The sequence below is a fragment of the Sinohyriopsis cumingii genome, chromosome 15 (assembly GCF_028554795.1).
Source record: "Sinohyriopsis cumingii isolate HCF-2022 chromosome 15, ASM2855479v2, whole genome shotgun sequence".
NCBI lineage: Eukaryota > Metazoa > Mollusca > Bivalvia > Unionida > Unionidae > Sinohyriopsis > Sinohyriopsis cumingii.
This window is the reverse complement of record NC_142975.1, coordinates 50403087-50422663: the sequence shown is the minus strand read 5'-3', so window position 1 is coordinate 50422663 and position 19577 is coordinate 50403087. Positions and strand designations below refer to the sequence as shown.

General features: G+C 34.4%; 1 protein-coding gene across 2 annotated transcripts in view; it reads right to left on the bottom strand.

Moving 5' to 3' along the window:
* LOC149781781 (procollagen-lysine,2-oxoglutarate 5-dioxygenase 2-like) overlaps positions 1-19577 on the bottom strand; it is a 62034-nt gene that overhangs the window by 39009 nt on the left and 3448 nt on the right. Inside the window, exons 2-8 of one of the 2 annotated variants that reach the window (XM_089935930.1) lie at positions 19468-19556; positions 16025-16161; positions 14035-14149; positions 9038-9089; positions 4600-4712; positions 2309-2372; positions 763-860 (exon numbers count right to left, since the gene is read on the bottom strand). In XM_089935930.1, the coding sequence (XP_089792056.1) occupies positions 763-860; positions 2309-2372; positions 4600-4712; positions 9038-9089; positions 14035-14149; positions 16025-16161; positions 19468-19556 (668 nt within the window). Of the gene's footprint in view, positions 1-762; positions 861-2308; positions 2373-4599; positions 4713-9037; positions 9090-14034; positions 14150-15808; positions 15829-16024; positions 16162-19467; positions 19557-19577 lie in introns of those variants that run through there. The other variant, XM_089935931.1, reaches the window with a different exon arrangement.

Genomic DNA, 19577 nt, shown 5'->3' with positions numbered 1-19577 from the left:
CCTTTTCTTTTAAATTCAAAAGACATAATTAACATGATAATGTAAAGGAGGCCAGCCTTTAATTCAGTGCAACAATACAACAAATACTTCTGCAAGTCAGTTATCAAAGCACGGTCAGCACTTAATTAGGTTCTCAGAGAAACACTTGTGGATATAGCTGTTACGGTAGATTGACGCATTTTACGTTTTGTTACAAGAGGACACATTGCACTTATGATGATTACATTTAAAAGGAACTAAAAGACTGAACTAGAACACAAATTTTGATTGATAATATTTTTATTTAATTTGTATTTATTTATTAAGTACTGCCTGCACTCAGCATAAGTGACATTTTCATTGATCAAAATTTCCTTACATATCGTTAATTGCAGTGTACTTGGAATGTCGTTTGGAAAGAAATTGTAAAAAATTGTATGAGTTATTTTTAAATTTGATATTTTATTGTGTTGATTACAATTTCCAGGTCCTAGCTTCCGTTGTCAATGATAAAGCGAGCGATACATCAAAGTCTCAGTTACCAATTTTGATTTTCTTCAAAAGTTCAACAAATAGGGATACATTTTTGGGGTATTTTTGGGTTTTAAAATGGGATCCATGCCTGACACTGTGTTATAAGTGGGTTCGCGAGTTATCGAGGGAGTGGTGTAATGGGCTTGGTGGCAAATAACAGAAAATCAAATGAGTTTAACATTATGATCCATTATTAAGGTAAGATAATATACAATAAGAATTTTTCAACAAACGAATGAATTACTATACCTTTACAGGACCATTGCCATGGAAAACAACAGGTGTTGTTCCTGAGATAACATTGTATATGTAGCTTGTAGAACCCTTGAATTTTAGAGTTAACTCCCCTGAAAAATATACAACTTCTATAAATAACCAGATACCTAGCCATAGTGTGAATACATGCTGAAATGACTTGATAAATATTAATTCCATAGATAGAAATATTAATTTCATTATCAGGTCATAATATTTCTGACAATGTAAAGCTGAAACTTTGATGAAAAAAGGCACATACTCAACATTCCATTTATGTACAATGCATACATTCCACTTCTGTACAATACCTATAGTCTGACAATACAAACCTGTTTGTTTGTACCCCCTACTGATTTAAATAATGGAAACCTTTAATGTGATAAAAAGTGCATGGAACTTAGTCAATTCATTCAATGATTTATAGTTTCTAACCTGACTGAGTAGAGTGGCTCTAACACCGTCATCTTATGTGCGTTTCATGCTTAACAGAAGTTTTCAGTGTAACAGACGGGCATGCTTGGATCCATTTTCAGTTTCTGGACATGTCCATTTTCAGCAAAGGGGTGTATCACGACTACAGATGTACATATGGCACATTGTTACGATGGAAAGTCTGTCATGCATGAAATGGTGCAGGGGATGCCAGCATTAGTGTCATTCTGGTCACAGTCAGGTTAGAAACTATAAATCAATGATTCAAATGACTTCTGTGCACTTTTTATCACATTAAACGTTCTCGTCTTTGAAATCAGTACGGGGTACAAACAAACGGGGATGTAGAGTCAGACTATAATAACATTCCACTCTGTACAACACCTGATAACATTCCACTTTGAACAATATCTAATAACATTGCACTTTGTACAACACCTAATAACATTGCACTTTGTACAACACCTAATAACATTGCACTTTGTACAACACCTAATAACATTGCACATTTTTTTACAATGCCTAATAATATCCCACTATTGTACAATACCTAATAGCATTCTTCTTATGTGCATACCTAATAATATTCTAATTATGTGCATACCTAATAATATTCTAATTATATGCATACCTAATAATATTCTAATTATGTGCATACCTAATAATATTCTAATTATGTGCATACCTAATAATATTCTAATTATGTGCATACCTAATAATGACATTTCACTCAATTGTAACACCTAAATCATTCCACTTAGTGCACAGCTACCAACATTCCACTTATATGTACACTACCTACAAAATGTCCACTTAGGTCCAATATGTAATAAAATATTCCACTTGTATATGCAACACCTACTAAATTTCCATTAAGGTTACTATCTAACAACATTCCACTTGTATATGCAATACCTACTAAATTTCCATTAAGGTTAATATCTAACAACATTCCACTTGTATATATAATATCTACTAAATTTCCACTTAGGTCCAATACCTAGTAATATATTCCACACTTGGCACATGTATCAGAGATGTCATGTCTTCAATGCATGAATATTAACACAAAGGAACAAAAGGATTCTAATAACAAGCAACTTACCAAGAGCTCCATTCAGGTTCTGGAAAATTTCTGCCCTGGTGTCCAACTTAATTTTCCACTTTTCCTGTAAGTTTGATGAGAAACTGTTAAGTCAGATTTTTAAAAAATTTCTTAGTCACATTTCTTTGGTCAATGATTATATTAAATTATTATCAATTGTTTTGATTAACAATGAAGTTTACTAAAACTGCATGAAATCTAAACCCACATCAGTAACAGTAATTTAAATATAGGTAAAGTGCATGCAATTAAAAGTAAAGGTACTGCTTATTGACTAATAATTTAAATCTACAAGGAACTAAATCAACTGAATATTTTCTGCAAGAATTAGGCATTTTATACCATTATACATCTTTCGATAATTCAAAACTCATTACAAATTTATAAACTGAAAACTTGCAACATCATTACAATTTTCATGAACACTGCTTTTTTCATTGTTTAATTTGTGTCTAACAATAAGTTCCTACTAAGTAGTCTGATTGATACAAGCTAGTAAATTGTGTCAGCATTTAAGAACATGTTTTACATGTTCAGTTATACTAATACATTTTACAAGCTCATTCATGGATTCATTTTTATGTGAAACAATTATTTAAATATCTTTGCAAGTAACAGTTCAAGAAATGTAGTGGTCAGTGGATCCACTGAGAAGTCAGAAACATGGATCCTCAATATCCACTACATGCCCTGAAAACATACAAAATATTTCAAAGCTGCTAAAGAATAATACAAGCCGTGACAAGGCCTAAATCAAAGAGCTCTGAACTGTGATTCACCCCAGGTTACAAAAGATTTCTAGTTCTTAAATTTAGACTAAACTAAAAGTTATGACTTCAGAAGTTTGAACCAAGTCCACATTCGAGCACAAAAACGTTTTTATAACCTATGAACCTGGGCATGGTTCACTAAATTTATCAAAATGTTACCTCAGATTATGATTTTACCACTAAATTTCTCAACATATTACCTCAGATTATGAGTGTACTGGTAATTGTCTCAACATAATACCTCAGATTATGATTTTACCACTAAATTTCTCAACATATTACCTCAGATTATGAGTGTACTGGTAATTGTCTCAACATAATACCTCAGATTATGATTTTACCACTAAATTTCTCAACATATTACCTCAGATTATGAGTGTACCAGTAATTGTCTCAGCACAATACCTCAGATTTATGACTGTACCACTAAATTTCTCAACATAATACCTCAGACTATGACTGTACCACTAAAGTCCTCAATGTATTAACTCAGATTATGCTTTTAACATGCCTAGCTTGCAATGATTCTGACAGTAAGTGTCATAGAAAAAAGTAAAAAATAAAATGAAAATTTAAAAATCACAAACCTGGGAATCATTTTTATTTTTGGGAAGGGAGTCTGGATATTCCTAAAGTTTTTCAATCACACATTAGGACCCTTTCAGGAGAATTCAGGATAGTATAATACCTTTTAATTCCATATGTCAGTGAAATGTTCAGTAAAAGTTTTAACTGTCAAACAAAGAAATAATAAAGACATTTACATTTCTATGCATTTCATGGTTGATACAAACAACAAATTAAAACATCCAATAGGATGTCTTCCCCTATTACCGAATGATGTCCCCAAGGACTAAAGCACTGACAAAAATATAATTTTTCACAAAACAACATAGACTGACCTACTTTAGACATGACGGTGTATTAATTCGATGTACAAAAATCAAGTTTCATAAGAACTTAATATCTGACAAACCTCGTAGGATCCTAATTACCATATGATGAAAACATTCTATTCCAATAGGCCATGGAATTCCTTATCAGACATTTTTTTATTATAGCATGGTACACAACTCAGAGTATCTAGGAAACAAACCTAAACACACAAGATTTACAAAGTTACTGAAACATTAATGGTTGTAACAAGGACTTACGATAGACGTCAGCACAAATGCAGTTTAATGACTAATTAAACAACAATGTTCGGGAAACTGATAAAACATACCACTGTTGACAACTGTAATCACCAATGCATGGTCTATTCCAGAACTATACATTATGGAGAAAATTCACCCTCAATTTGAAAGATGGGAGATAATTTTCTGAATGAGAGAGGGACTGAATGATGAAATAAAGACATGTAGGACTTTTCTGACATTAAGTTGATTTTTCGGCACAATGTGTTCTAAATTAGCACAAATCCTGCATCATAGAATAGTCAATGACACCAGAATACAGCATAAGGTCTCCTCTAGACTCATGCTCAGTATAACAGAACTAATGAATTCAATGTAGACTTACCCGCAGTTCTGGATCCACGAAGATGTTAGTATAATACAGCTGGTCATCATCAGTGTTAGTGACTGAACGATAGTGGGTGATTTCATATATATCTTTAGCGTAGCCCATAAATCCTGGAGAATAGATTTAGAAAGTCAACATAAGCCACTTTATTTAAATGAAAATACCTTAAGTGGCTGTGCCATCTGAGCTAAACCAAATCCTCACAAATTAAATATTACTAAATTTCTTAAACACTTACTCATCTAAACTTATTTTAGTTTTTGATGAACTTGTTCTTTCTTCTGCATTTTAGTTATAGTTAAAGATGTAGGTCTCCCATAACCTATTACACCAAAAAGACTCATCATTTCCACACTTTTCCATTCCAAGTCTGCATGCCAAGACAATGGTTGAAGTACTCCTATTAAATACATAGCACTGACCCAAATATCAAAAGGCTGCACCATTAAGAGAGTAAGGGTTTTACGAAATATAAGCAAATGAAAAACTAAAATCATAACACAAATTTTCTAGTACTGTGAGATCAACCCAAAGATCCAGAGGGCAGATGAATTGTCCTAGCTACAAAATATTTAATTCAGCGTATGATGAGAATTTATCAATGGATTTAGGAAATATATGCAAAGGAAAAATAAGAACCAAACCTTTCAACTGTTGCCACCTTCATCTATCCTACCAAAAGATTGACTGCTATGCCTTGCTTCCCACCAATGTGGATTGGATTAAAACTATCAATCTATTTAGTTTGTTTTCTTCCCCTTTCTGTTTTTATATACCAGATTTACTTCATGTGATCTAATACCTGATGTTCCAGCAAACCATGATATTTTCTGACCTACATATTTAAAGAATTGTTAGTAACATTTTGCCAGTGAGCCTGCAGAGAACCTGAATTAGAAAAAGTTAATTATTTTGTAACTTATCCTTCCCCGAGAATACTTACCTTATCACACTAACATCCACTTCCTCTCACATTCAGCAATCCAAAATCCTTTCCAATCTAAATACCATAAAGACAAAGGATACACACTTTTTTACCTCCCCTTGCCACTAAAAGGTTACTAAACATTAAATGGTTGGTAGTCAGTTTAAGCTGATGAGGCTAACTTTTGTGGGGAGGTTTAACAGTAATGTGACAGTTGACCATTGTCTGACAAACATAACTGACTAAAAGCTTACAATCTCCATCAAATGCATTTCCCAATCAGATTAATGTAAGGGGTATAGGAGGAGTTAATACAGAAGAATCCACCATTCAGCATGCTTTAAGGCTGAATTTCCTATAATAAAAATAAATCACTCTCCTAACATGAAGACAGGATGACCAACAACAAGGTAACATATAACAATAGCACTCAAAAAATGAGAAAAAGGTGACATTCCCGTACTTGGCAAACACCAAACTCTGGTTCAATCTACTGAAAGTGATAAGACCACACCCATAAGGAGACTATGCATATCAAATCAAACTGGACTCACCAGATTAAATTCTGTTTTCTGCCATGCTAGCTATTGGAGATTTTAAAAAATGTTGCATGTACATGGTAGCCACTGCTATAGATCAGTCTGAAACATGGTTGAACATGAGACTTGATAAGATAGCTTGGTATGGAAAATCCTCAGGACATGAGCATGTCTGATCCTGTGATAATTTGGAATGTGCCAAATGTACCCCACCCACTTCAGTCACAATGCTAGGGATTTAGAGGTTATACATTTTTCTGCCTTAACTGCAAGAAGAGAATGGGATCTTCCCTATGCATTTCAAGTAATGCTTAAGAATATGAACCTGGTCTTGGATTGCTGCACTTTTTCAACATACTGATGGAGAATGGATGACAACTTTTTGATTGCCTGCTCATAGCTATGAAACCGGGTTGTCTTTAGGACCATGCAACCATCTGATCTGTACTGGAGATAGTTCAACACGTCTTGTAAGATAGCAGCTTTAATGAGGTTCTGGCTAAGGGCTCCAATGTATCTGACTTGATCCAATTCAAGTCTCAAGAAAGATTCCACACTGGAAACAATGTGAATAATTTAGGTCCATTCAGGTCAAGTAATTTAGGTCCATTCAGGTCAAGTCTGATATGTTCACGTCATAGGTATATTCACACTACCATAATGCCTGAAATCATGGAGTATGTATTATCATCATAACAGTAGCAATGAGAAAAAGTTAGCTAGGTGTGAGATACATATAGAAGCATTGACTAGGATGAGGTTTTTTGTCTCTACACAAGTCTCTGGTTAACTTGCCTCTTCCTCTTGTAAGTCTTCAAGGTGGAGGGATTTCTTGCTCATGAGATTCTCTTCATAACTCAACATTGTACCTAGTAACTCAGTTCGAATGCAATACTCTCCGGACAAAAGCCAAGCATGAAGAACATGGCTGTCTTAGATGAAACACCAGCAAAGCAGTTGTTTGAACCAGCTGAATTTCATTGGGATTTCCCAGATGACCACTATCATTAGGTCAAGCAGATATAAAAAAAAACACACATCCGGAGGATGGGCGGCAGTGGAAAGAGCACTTTGTTCCAAATCTTCAACATACAAATTTGCCATAACAGGAGACAATGGTGAGCCTATTGCCGTCCAAAAATTATGTTGATAAAATTCTCCCTGTGTTCAAGACCCTGACAAGATATGCATCGTTCAAAACCCAGACAAAATAGTGTTCAAGACCCATTTTAAGAGAGCAATTATCTTTTTCAGCACCAAGGTAGTGTGGTTGTTCCACCCTGTATCTTTTGAGAGTCTATTTCGAATGACTATCAAGGCTTTGTCAACAGGTATGCTGGTAATAACAGGAATTGCTGGTAACAAGGGTCTCACATCACAGGATACTGATATTTTTGGGAGTGACTTCCAAATCGTTAATTTTCAGGATAAAATATGCATTATTTTTTATGTGTGATGACCAACCCAAGGACCCCACACTTCTGCCAGGTATTTTGACATAGAATAAGTAAACAAAACCAATACCTGATACAATAGGACACAAGGGTGTGTTTATCTTATGTACCTTGGGGAGTAAAAAAAAAAAACTTTGTGCCTTCTCACTGGTGAGATAAATTACAGTTGTACAATGTTTTATCAATGTTATTGTCTTTTCTCCCATGTCTTTAAAGTGTCAATGAACTTATTTCTATATTTACTCTTTTAAGGCTCTGAACTTCAGGACTGGACACATGGTAGCCTACCAGTTCCATGGATGTCAAAATTTCCTTAACCATAATATATTTTGACGTTATTGCATAATTCAATACCTCCATTAGCATGTTGATTTCTGTTTCTGATAAATTCCTGTCTGAAAAACCGACCAACCAGTTTTGACTATCAATGTACAATTTGTTCAAATTGGATTCTTCAGGTTTATTTTTTTGCACCAGCATTTTAAGGTTCTTTAACCATGATTCCAGATTGGAACTCCCACCGTGATTCCGGATTGGAACTCTGTACAGAGGGTTTTTGTCACATTATCAACATCATGTGACAACACTCCAGATGTCATTCCTCTGATGAAGACCTTTAGAAATGGTTGAAAGCTAAGGAGTCAAAAACTTATTTTATTGCAAATGGCTGCATCTGGTAACACTACTCATTCTACAAAGGAGTCTAGATAAACACTTAAGACAGCAATGCAGTGATCTCCTTCACAGATATCTGATTAATAGCATCTGTTGGGATCTCTACCACTAAAAAGGAAACCTAAAAGGACAGGAGACTGGATAAACATAACCTGAAATCATTTCAAGATTATGTGGATCATCTATTATATGTGTGAATAAAAACTGTTCCATGCCTGACACAAATGTAGAAGTCTTGCACCGATTCTCTGTTGACAGCAGGTTTAGTTAAGTCATTGATGGTTGTTAGGAGGCTAGGGGGAAAGAGAAACTTTGTTTCCTGCAGACAGGTTTGAGCATACATGTAAACAAAACCAACAATAACTTGCACTCAAAAGTCAACACAATCATCTTGTAACCTAATCAGTTTTTTGTCTTGGGCAAGCCTGTGGGACACATCACTGATGAAAATTTTAAAATGATTAATTGTAAAAACAAATACATAGATTAAAATTCCCATTGTATCTATAGGTAATGGATGGTTACAACACCTTAAGTTTTTGGGGCCATGATTGACCAAGGGTTAAATTCTTGGCTCAGTCAATGCTGGTTTATGGAAAAGCTTGCCAGTAGTTTCACATGTGTTGGTGGTTCATTATGGGGTTCTCTTGGGATCTTCCTCCATCAAACATACTGGCCTCATTTGTCAGATACAGGTGTGTTCCTTCTAACTTTGGCACTTGGTTAATCAGCGACATTACAAACACATTATCTGTTCAACATAATCATTATAAAAAGGAATGAAAGTGTCTAAAGAAAATCATAATGTTAATATCAGTAGAATCAGATTCTGTTATACTTACCACCAGAGTTCAAAAATCTTTTTTCATTGGCTGTCACTACTGGGTATTTTTCCTGCAGATAAAGAGAATGCGTATAAATTGTCAAATTAATTCAGACAAAGATGCAAACCTTACATGACTTTTGCTTATTTGTTTGATGCTTTACCTTTGCTCTCTTTTTATCAATGAATGTAACAGATCTGTAATTCAGATCAATATTCTGGTTCATTTAGGTACCAATCTGCTTCAGTGAAAGATATGAGAATTCTGACTTTATTAAATTTTATAACTATTGAATGCGATATCTGAAAATGTGTTTTCCCTATCTTGTTTTAGGAGGCTGCTACAATCTGCCAACACTTAGGCAAGACACTGCTCTACCTCAGGCGTAACCTGCCCTTCCTGAAGGTTGCTATAACTTGTATCAACAGAGGTTTAACAAATTCTGCAGCGGTCTCCACAGGGCCTTGTACTGTAGGAGATTAGCTAAACTATCATTTAATCTGCAACGCTTTAGAACCCACCATTATGCTATGCAATAGTGATGCTACACTTATATTTCCTGATATTTTTAGAAAATTATTCTGTGAAATAAACACCCTGGCACCTGATTCACCTGATAAACACCCTGGCACCTGATTCAAAGCGTGATTACTCAATGACACTTACTCTTACCTTTCTTGTATAATTAAGACAAGCCATGATACACATTCACGTAGCCATTATCTTGTGTACCTGCTTACCTGAATGTAGTGCAAGACCCATGATGTGGTGTTTGCCTTTGTGCTGACATAAGCATGGATCCATTATCTTGTGTACCTGCTTACCTGAATGTAGTGCAAGACCCCTGATGTGGTGTTGGCCTTTGTGCTGACATAAGCATGGAGCCATTATCTTGTGTACCTGCTTACCTAAATGTAGTGCAAGACCATTGATGTGTTTGTCTTTGTGCTGACATAAGCATGGAGACATTATCTTGTGTACCTGCTTACCTTAATGCAGTCAACTAGTAAGGTGTGTTTGATGTACCAGTCTTTTACAAAACCAGCTAAAAAGGCTACATATGACATTTTGAAGTTCAGCAAATTCAAATGCAAAATAGACACACCACCTTAAAAAACAACACTAACACCATGCTGATCTGACTATGGAGATAGATCAGAGATTGGTTTCAACAATTGTGATACTTATATACTAATGCTGATTACATGATTTCCCCAATGAAAGAGTGTAAGAAATAAAGAACGGGCTTCACAACTGAATTAAAGTCTCACAACCTTGGACGGATTAGATGGTAAGATTTTAACATTACAAAAGTTGGGTTCAATCATACATGGTTACCAAATAGTGAGCTGGTGGGGGGGGGGGCTTGGGGGATGATGCAATACGTAAACCACAAATACATTATACTTTTTTGTAATACTACTAGTAGCATTCATTGCAATTTTGATTCTTGTCATTCTTATTGATTTATAGAAAATGTGAAAACAATTGAAAGCTGCATTTTTGTCCACAAGCTGTAATTTCTATTTAGACTGTCCTAGCAAGAGGAAAATAGTTTGATCAGTAAAATCTTAACATATGTGGGTACTCTTCTAATAATTTCTCCTTTATGTCCATCCAAGCAGGAAACAGAAGCAGGGTTAGTAGCATATTTCATTCAAAATTTTCAAGGTTTTTTTTCTCAAGGTTTTCCAAGGTTCAAAATCGTGTTTTTTCAAGGTGCATTATTACATTAATTTTAAAGGATACATACATGAAACTGTACGTAAACACAAGTTAACACTTACTATTACTCCATATGAGAAACATTTCTTGCACAAAAAAAAATAACAAAAAAATAAAACATGAAGTCAATAGTATGATCATTGATATCTTTCCCATTAATATTAAACATCCTACATCTGGGCATTAGAATAATGTAGTCACTGAACAAATTTTCATTTTACTTTGACTACACTACACTATTTACAAAATCCAAAATATGTGTGAATTTTTCAGTTCTTGTAGCTGGTCATTAAGCTGTTTTTCAAGAGCTCCAAGTCAAGCGATTCTGTCCTTTCCACTTTTCCACAAATTATGTTGATGTCGTGATAAAAGAAATTTTCCTATGGATCTCTTGCTTTCAATGCATAGTCATCAGCAGCAGCTGATGTTGTCTCAATGTCTTTTTTCAGTACCTTTCTTTATTCTTCGCTCATCCCATTAAACAAAACAAAAGATTTTTCTATTATTGCTTATTTAAAAACAGCATATGGATATTTTAAACTATTTCATATTTGATATATTAATATTTCTCTCAGCCGTATTATATATTTTTAGATTTATCATGTTCATTTTAATTATCATCTGTCCTATTTCTACTCTATCCCAAAATAGAACCGGACTGAACTAATTCATAATTAAGACTATAAACAGTTTCTATTTTATAACATTAATCTCTTTGTTCACAGACATACCTCAAAAATGATTTCATGCTGAAGGTTTCTTGTTTTGCCTGTATTAAGCGTCATTACAAGAGCTTGAGTTTCTTTTCAGCTGCATGTGACCGTGGAGCACTCTCTCCCATTGCACGCGAATCAATATCCTTCTGGCATAATATGCATTTTGCAAAGCTCTCTGAAAAAAATCTCATAATCCGAACTTTTTATTTTTCTTCATCTAGCCACCGAAGTTGGATTCGGCAGCCAGCCATGTTGAAGTGAATGATTCAAATTTCAAACACTGCTACATCCATGCTTCACACAATCGGAAGTTCAAAATTTGCAATGGTGCAGTGGCCAGCTGTGGAAAAGTTTCTGTTCCAGCACAAACTTAGAAACTTTGTTTTTATTATTTTATTCCCTTTTCTTTTTTATACAATTCTGTAAAACTATATATTAAATCTTTTGGTTTCAAGAAAATCAAGGCTTTTCAAGGTACCCAGAAAATATTTTGAATTTTCAAGGTGTTTTCAAGGCCTTGAGGGACAATTCATTTTTCAAGGATTTTCAAGGTCCCTTATATAAATAACAAGTGTTGGATCATTCCTCCATTCATATTTGAAATATTTTCTCCAACAATAAACAATTTGTTTGCAACTGGAATTTATTAAATAATAAAAAATATTTAATGATGTAGTGGTATTTTTTTCAGTATACTGCTTCATTAATACCAATGATCTTTTTATCTGTCAGAGTTGCTAAGAAAAACAAACTAACACAAATCAGCGCGATATTGTCTGCAAGCTTCATAATTGCTAAATATGAACGTACAACAACACTATGACCTTGACATTTGGAATAACTTGGATAGTTTCATCCAGATAACCTTGAAAGTTTTGAACCTTTTATGACAAATAAATTTTATGTTCCACTTTTATCAGGCTCTGAAAAGTAATTCTCTATGATGAACAGAAGCTAGAGTGGTTAAGGAACTGACACAGAGGGTGCTAATTACTTAATGGCACTAAGTGCAGAAGGACTTTGCCTGAAACTCTTCATGGCATTAACAAATGCTCAACATGATGCTATCACAAATCTATACTGAGATCAACAGCATAAGATACCACAAATCTATACTGAGATCAACTGCATAAGATGCCACAAATCTATACTGAGATCAACAGCATAAGATACCACAAATCTATACTGAGATCAACTGCATAAGATACCACAAATCTATACTGAGATCAACTGCATAAGATACCAACAATCTATTCTGAGATCAACTGCATAAGATACCAACAATCTATACTGAGATCAACTGCATAAGATACCAACAATCTATTCTGAGATCAACTGCATAAGATACCAACAATCTATACTGAGATCAACTGCATAATATACCATTCTACATGTGCATTATGGACATCAATTTGGCATCACTTACTCCTATTTTCCAGCTGCAGTGCAAACATTATCTTGCAAAATGCACATGTGGAGCAGAAGTCAACATTAACTCAGATCCATTTACAAGATGACAAATGATTCTGCTGATGGATAGCTGAGACTGCAGTAGTAAAAAATGTCTGCCAATCACAATCACAGCAGTTAACAAGTTCCCTTTCTTGGTAAAATGATCTGTTTATTATGTTAACTGAAAACCTACCAACATTTTGCACAATGAAAATGGATAGGTGTTACTGATTGTATCATGTAAATTATGGTGATTATTTTCAAAACAGCCTTTGCAGACATGGAATTGCCCTGATGTACCAACCTCAAACACTGATTCAAATAAAGACGATAAAAATGCATAGTGGGTATTCTTCCTTATTGCATATGTAAAGGTACTAACAATGTTTGGTCACTGCTATATAAATCGAAATGGAAACATCTATCCTTCTTTCAGTCCAAGTGACCTTAATCTTGGACCTTGCACCCAAATCTAATCAGATTCTTCCTAATCCAAAAGGAATCTACTTACAAAATTTGGTGATGGTAGATGATGGAGAAATGAGTTTTGTTCTGAAACGAAACAGGAAGCATGCAAAGATATGGATGGGCAGAATCATAAAAGTTGTGTACTCTGCCTTAAGATGTGTATAATAATGAGAACAATGTACCTACAATTGCAAATTAAATGAAGCAAAGCAACAGACTATGGACATAATTGTCCGATAAATCCCCAACACCCAAATCTGAACTGATACTGATGGATGATATGTTGGTCTGATGTCACCTGTTCACTAAAATGTGCAATTTTGCTGCACAGATCTTTCTGGAACAAACCTGCACATTGCACTCACACATACTGGTAATTGGTAACAGCCATATCTAGTACCACAGGATAAAAGATTGTGTTATTTCATGTGGGGTTACAGGTCACCAAACACAGGATTTGCTAAAGAAATATAATGTACATGTCACCAAAAGAACCCTTCAGCTCCACACACATGAGAAATACTGGTAAGTGTATAAAATGCACACCAAAATTGGTTGCAGATTTTAATGAAAGGCAATAGCATCCCCATAACCGTCAATCAATATCGTCACAGGTGAGAGGCTGATTCATTGGCTTATGAACACACATCTTACCGCTAGACTTTTATCTGGCCAACAGAAACCTTCAGCAGCAAAAACAACCCTGGCATCCATCTTTCTGAACTTCTCCAGTATCTCTGATGCTCCATTTGTAAAAACTACATCATAACTGAAAATTAAAAAGAAAACAATAGAAAAGCTTTAAAAATAAGCATGCTAAAAAGACAGTGTTGTACACACTGTTATAACAAAGCAATAATGTATAAAAATATTGAAACTATTTATAAAGTACCAAACTTTTTCAAGCCATCAAGATGGACAGCAAATTCATGATTGTTCTATCTGTTAATACATTCATGAAAAAGTTGTGCAAATATGATCTGTTCCATACTGGTCTAAAGGTTGTATAATTTTACCAAGCTGTCTGTAATAAACATATCAAATTACACTACACCCAAAATATAATGTTACTCATGGGAGACAATAAAATGTAAAATTTTACAAGTATCATTGCCTAATCCTTCATATTAACCATTATCCCCAAAATGGGACCCAAGACTACACCAGTGTTACATGAAGTACTGGAATATACTGAAGAAGGTTGAACATCCTATCTACCATTATCCCCAAAATGGGACCCAAGACTACACCAGTGTTACATGAAGTACTGGAATATACTGAAGAAGGTTGAACATCCTATCTACCATTATCCCCAAAATGGGACCCAAGACTACACCAGTGTTACATGAAGTACTGGAATATACTGAAGAAGGTTGAACATCCTATCTACCATTATCCCCAAAATGGGACCCAAGACTACACCAGTGTTACATGAAGTACTGGAATATACTGAAGAAGGTTGAACATCCTATCTACCATTATCCCCAAAATGGGACCCAAGACTACACCAGTGTTACATGAGGTACTGGAATATACTGAAGAAGGTTGAACATCCTATCTACCATTATCCCCAAAATGGGACCCAAGACTACACCAGTGTTACATGAGGTACTGGAATATAATGAAGCCCAATGAACATTGTAACTACCATTATCCTCAAAATAATGAACACACCAGTGTTGAATGAGGTACTGGAATACGTAAACACCGAATCTACCATTATCCCCAAAATGGTATCCATGATCATAACAGTGTTACATGAGGTACTGAAATAAACTGAGGTACTTTAAAGCAAGAGACCACTTCATTATCAACTCAGAAGAGTACACAGGTTCCATAAAACTGTACACTGATGAACCCTTGCAGGACAATCAGTATGTCTTCACTCTGCCATTACTTGTACTTACCTTGCAGTCCTTGAAATCAGACATGAAAAAAATAAATATCTGAAACATATTACAGCATTTTTCATGTAAGATAAGAGGGACGGTCAAATTTTTAAAAAAAGAACACTTTATTATCAAAAGAAAGTTATCATTATTAAATAGTTGCCCAAAAATATGTTTAGGCTGTGTTTATCGCATCCTGTAATATTTTATTTTGCTAGCAAGAGCTAGGTTGGCACCAGAATCTACTCAGCAGTTGCCAAATGCATGTGTGTGATTAGGATTTTTAACGTAGCTTGAACAATTTTTCAGTCATATTGCTATGATGTCTGCAGTGTGGCAGTTTATAGTGATGTCTAGCACTGGGGCATCATGCCACAGACATGTAGCATGATGTCCCAGCCAGTCACATTGTCATGACATCAGGCAGACCCACCCTAACACTAACCTCTTAATTCTTAATGCTGAGCGCCTAGATTTTGGTGATTGCTAGTGCAAACACAATAGGATATTAACGTGACCAGCATATGTTTTTTACCAACCTGTCAGTAAACATAATGATCAGATCAACACAATAGGATATTAACGTGACCAGCATATGTTTTTTACCAACCTGTCAGTAAACATAATAATCAGATCGTCACAATGTGATATTAATGTGACCAGCATATGTTTTTTACCAACCTGTCAGTAAACATAATGATCAGATCGTCACAATGTGATATTAATGTGACCAGCATATGTTTTTTTTTACCAACCTGTCAGTAAACATAATGATCAGATCGTCCCGTCCTGCATACTCAGTCAGTCCTGCCTTCAGGAGATTAATTTTATAACCTCCTCCAGCCGAGTTTGCCACATCTCCCCCCTGCCACGCTTCCCCAAGTCCATACACCTGCAAAAACAGTAGAAGATTTGAGTAATCAACTGCATGCGGGTGCTTGAATATAACATCGCGGTTCATATTTATTATATACAATATGCATCACATGAAAAAGTTTTCTCAACAAATTGTTTTAAGTGATTAAACTGATGCTTTGATTTATTTTACAGACTGGAATGGAGCTCACTACCAGTACTGTTTATTTACAAGTTACTAAATATGGTTCATTACTAATTTCTAAATACAATGATATTTTTAAAACTAAAATTGCTCTGGACAAATTAGACAATATCCACAGTAATTATGCATATTGAGCAAAAGTCATTATATATTTTTTTATAACTGGTTGCATTGGTTTAAATTGTTATTATTTAAGGACACTAGCATTTCAACTGTTAGTATCTTAGAGTATGATTAAAGATGTCAAATTTGTTCATCTTTTAATTTCTTGTGAAAAACAAACGACCTCTGTGAGGAAAATTGATCAAAAAGCTTCACTTTCTTCATAAGTACTTTTAACTTTATCATATAAATTCAGCTGGTCCATTTGCTACATAATTTGTTTAAAAAATTGGAACCTAAGAAAAATCAGCAAATATCAATATATTAAAACAGAACACTCAGGGAGACACACTTACATGTTCCTAAATTTCATTAATTCAAGACATTACATGCATATTTTACAAAGAATAAATACAGAAGAGCTAGCAAAGGAATGGAGTTCTACGAACTTTTCAGTACTTCTTACATATTATTCACTTAACATCAAAATGCATACACTTAATTTAATTGTATATACATTACTCACTAAAACTAAAATCAAAAGACATTATACGTATATACAGTACTCACTCAATAAAATCTCAAAAGACACTTATTTATATGTATGTAAATTACTCACTCATTACAATATCAAAAGACACTTATTTATATGTATATATTATACTCATTACAATATCAAAATGCACATATAGGTACCAACAGCACCCACTCATTACAATATCAAAAAACACTTATTTATATGTATATATTATACTCATTACAATATCAAAAGCCATACACATTTATATGTACACATAGTACTCTCATAATATCATAAGGCATAATAATTTATATGTACACATAGTATTCACTCATTACAATATCAAAGACATATACTCAAATTAATGACACTTATTTGTATGTACATGCAGTACTCACACAACACAGTACCCTTCATTATAACTGATTTCCAGCTAAAAGGCAGGTATGGTCATCGATTGAATTTCATGATGTAAAATACTAAAACCTGTCATTTAAGACCACTCTCATAAAAGACCACCTGTCTTGAAAGACCATATTCTCAAGATGTGGTCTCTCAAGACAGGTTCTACTGCATTTAAATCATATGTATATGTATATTCAGTACTCAATAAATTATGTATTTACATAAATAATTTTTATTTTATTTTATCTGCAGTGTTTATTTTGTAAATGAGTACCACATATACATAACTGTGTCTTTTGAGATTATATTGAGTGAGTGCTGTATACACGTCTTTTGAGATTATATTTTGCATATACATATAATGTCTTCTTTATAAGACAATCTCATATAAGGTGGTATAATTCATGACTGCCATGGACAGCATTATAATTAGGGAGTGCTATATACAACAATTTAAATACATTATATGAATTTCCTAAAAACAGTGTCAGTGTTACCAAAAATATCAAGGTGTATTTTACTGATCATGGAAGTGAAATGTTAGCAATGTGATGGCTGTAATACATTCAACTATCCTACATACAGTCAAACAATCTGAATAGGAATGTATGTAATACATTCAACTATCCTACACGCTGTCAAACAATCTAAACAGGAAATTCCATATGAAGTTCTTAGCACATACCTCATCAACTTATCTATCTTCACTGTGCTTGTCACCAAACTAAATCCATCCTAATTGTACAGGTTATGAGTCATGATATTTCTAACTTTTTTGTGTGCATGAGAGAAACAACCATTATATTGTGTATGTGGTCATGGGAAAAACAACCCTGCTTTGTGTGTGAGGGAAGTGGGGTGGGATGGGAGAAACAACCCCTGTAGTGTTTTGAATGTATTGCAGTTTTAAAACGTTTGGCCGTGAAATATGATAAGAGTGAGGTTTGTAAATAGCTGCTGATGTTTTATAACTTTGATCTAATGTGGAAAAAATTCTTACAAACTAAAGAATGGGATGCAAAGTATGGTACCAATTAAGGATCAAACCTGCATTCAGGTGCAGACCCGTTAAGACTAAAAACATTAGACCTTGACTAATTACACACCTCACCCCTTGGCTTAACATTCATCACCAAGTGTTATTCAAATTCACCATTCAGCTAAATGCAGAAGAATGCATCCTCTGTTTCACCATACAGTTAAAGTGGCCAAAAATACAATTTCCTATGTGTCACCACTCAAGCTAAAGTGGTCAAGAATGCATCTTCCACTGTGTCACCACTCAGCTTCTTCCTAAAAGTCAAAGGAGCAGGAGTGCTTGGTGCAAAATTGTTTTACCTTCAGAATGATTCAAACCAAGCATAATGATATAAACACACATAAGCACAGAAGTTGACAACATTATATAATAATAAATAATGAGGACTTTGTATAGTGCCTAATCTTTAGAAGCTCTAAGCACTTTACAACATTAGACAACACCTATAAGATAAAAATCATATAATATTATTACAAAAACAAACACCATGAAATTAGAAAAACATTAAAAAATAAAAAATATGCTGAGAATATTTCAGGTAGGAAACATTAGGTCTTTAAGTTTGTTATTGCAGTTGAAATAAGTGAATTTTGAGAGCCCTCTTGAATGTGATCACTGTGTCTTTGCGTCTAAGTTCAGTGGGCAATTCATTCCACGTTGCTGGGCCTTGGTATGCAAAAGAACGCTGTCCATATGACTTTGTTTTCATAGTGGGAATAATGAGTATACGACTGTCAGAAGAGGAGCATAAGTATCTTGCTGGTGTGTAAACATGGGTGAGGTCGGATAGGTATGTTGGACTAGAGTCCGACAGTGAAACGTAGCACAGAGAACAAATTTTGTGTTCGATTCTGGATCGAATGGATAGCCAGTGTAGGGTACATAGCAGTGGGGAGGTGTGCTCTGATCGAGCACATTATTTTAGAAGTTGAACACTGCAAATATCAAAGTACATGTACTGTCTTATTTTAATTCTGTCCCAATGGCATGGGAGATATAAGGATATGTGATTCCAATGATAGCACCTCAAAGGCTATTCATTAAGTTGCTATTAATTTAAAAGTATTCTCACCTTTAGATCTAAGTCGTACTTTTTGGTAGACCGCACATATCGAAGAAAGCCATCCGTTTCATCTGTTGCTACAGTAACTATAAGTAAACCTACAAAGAAAAGAAATATAT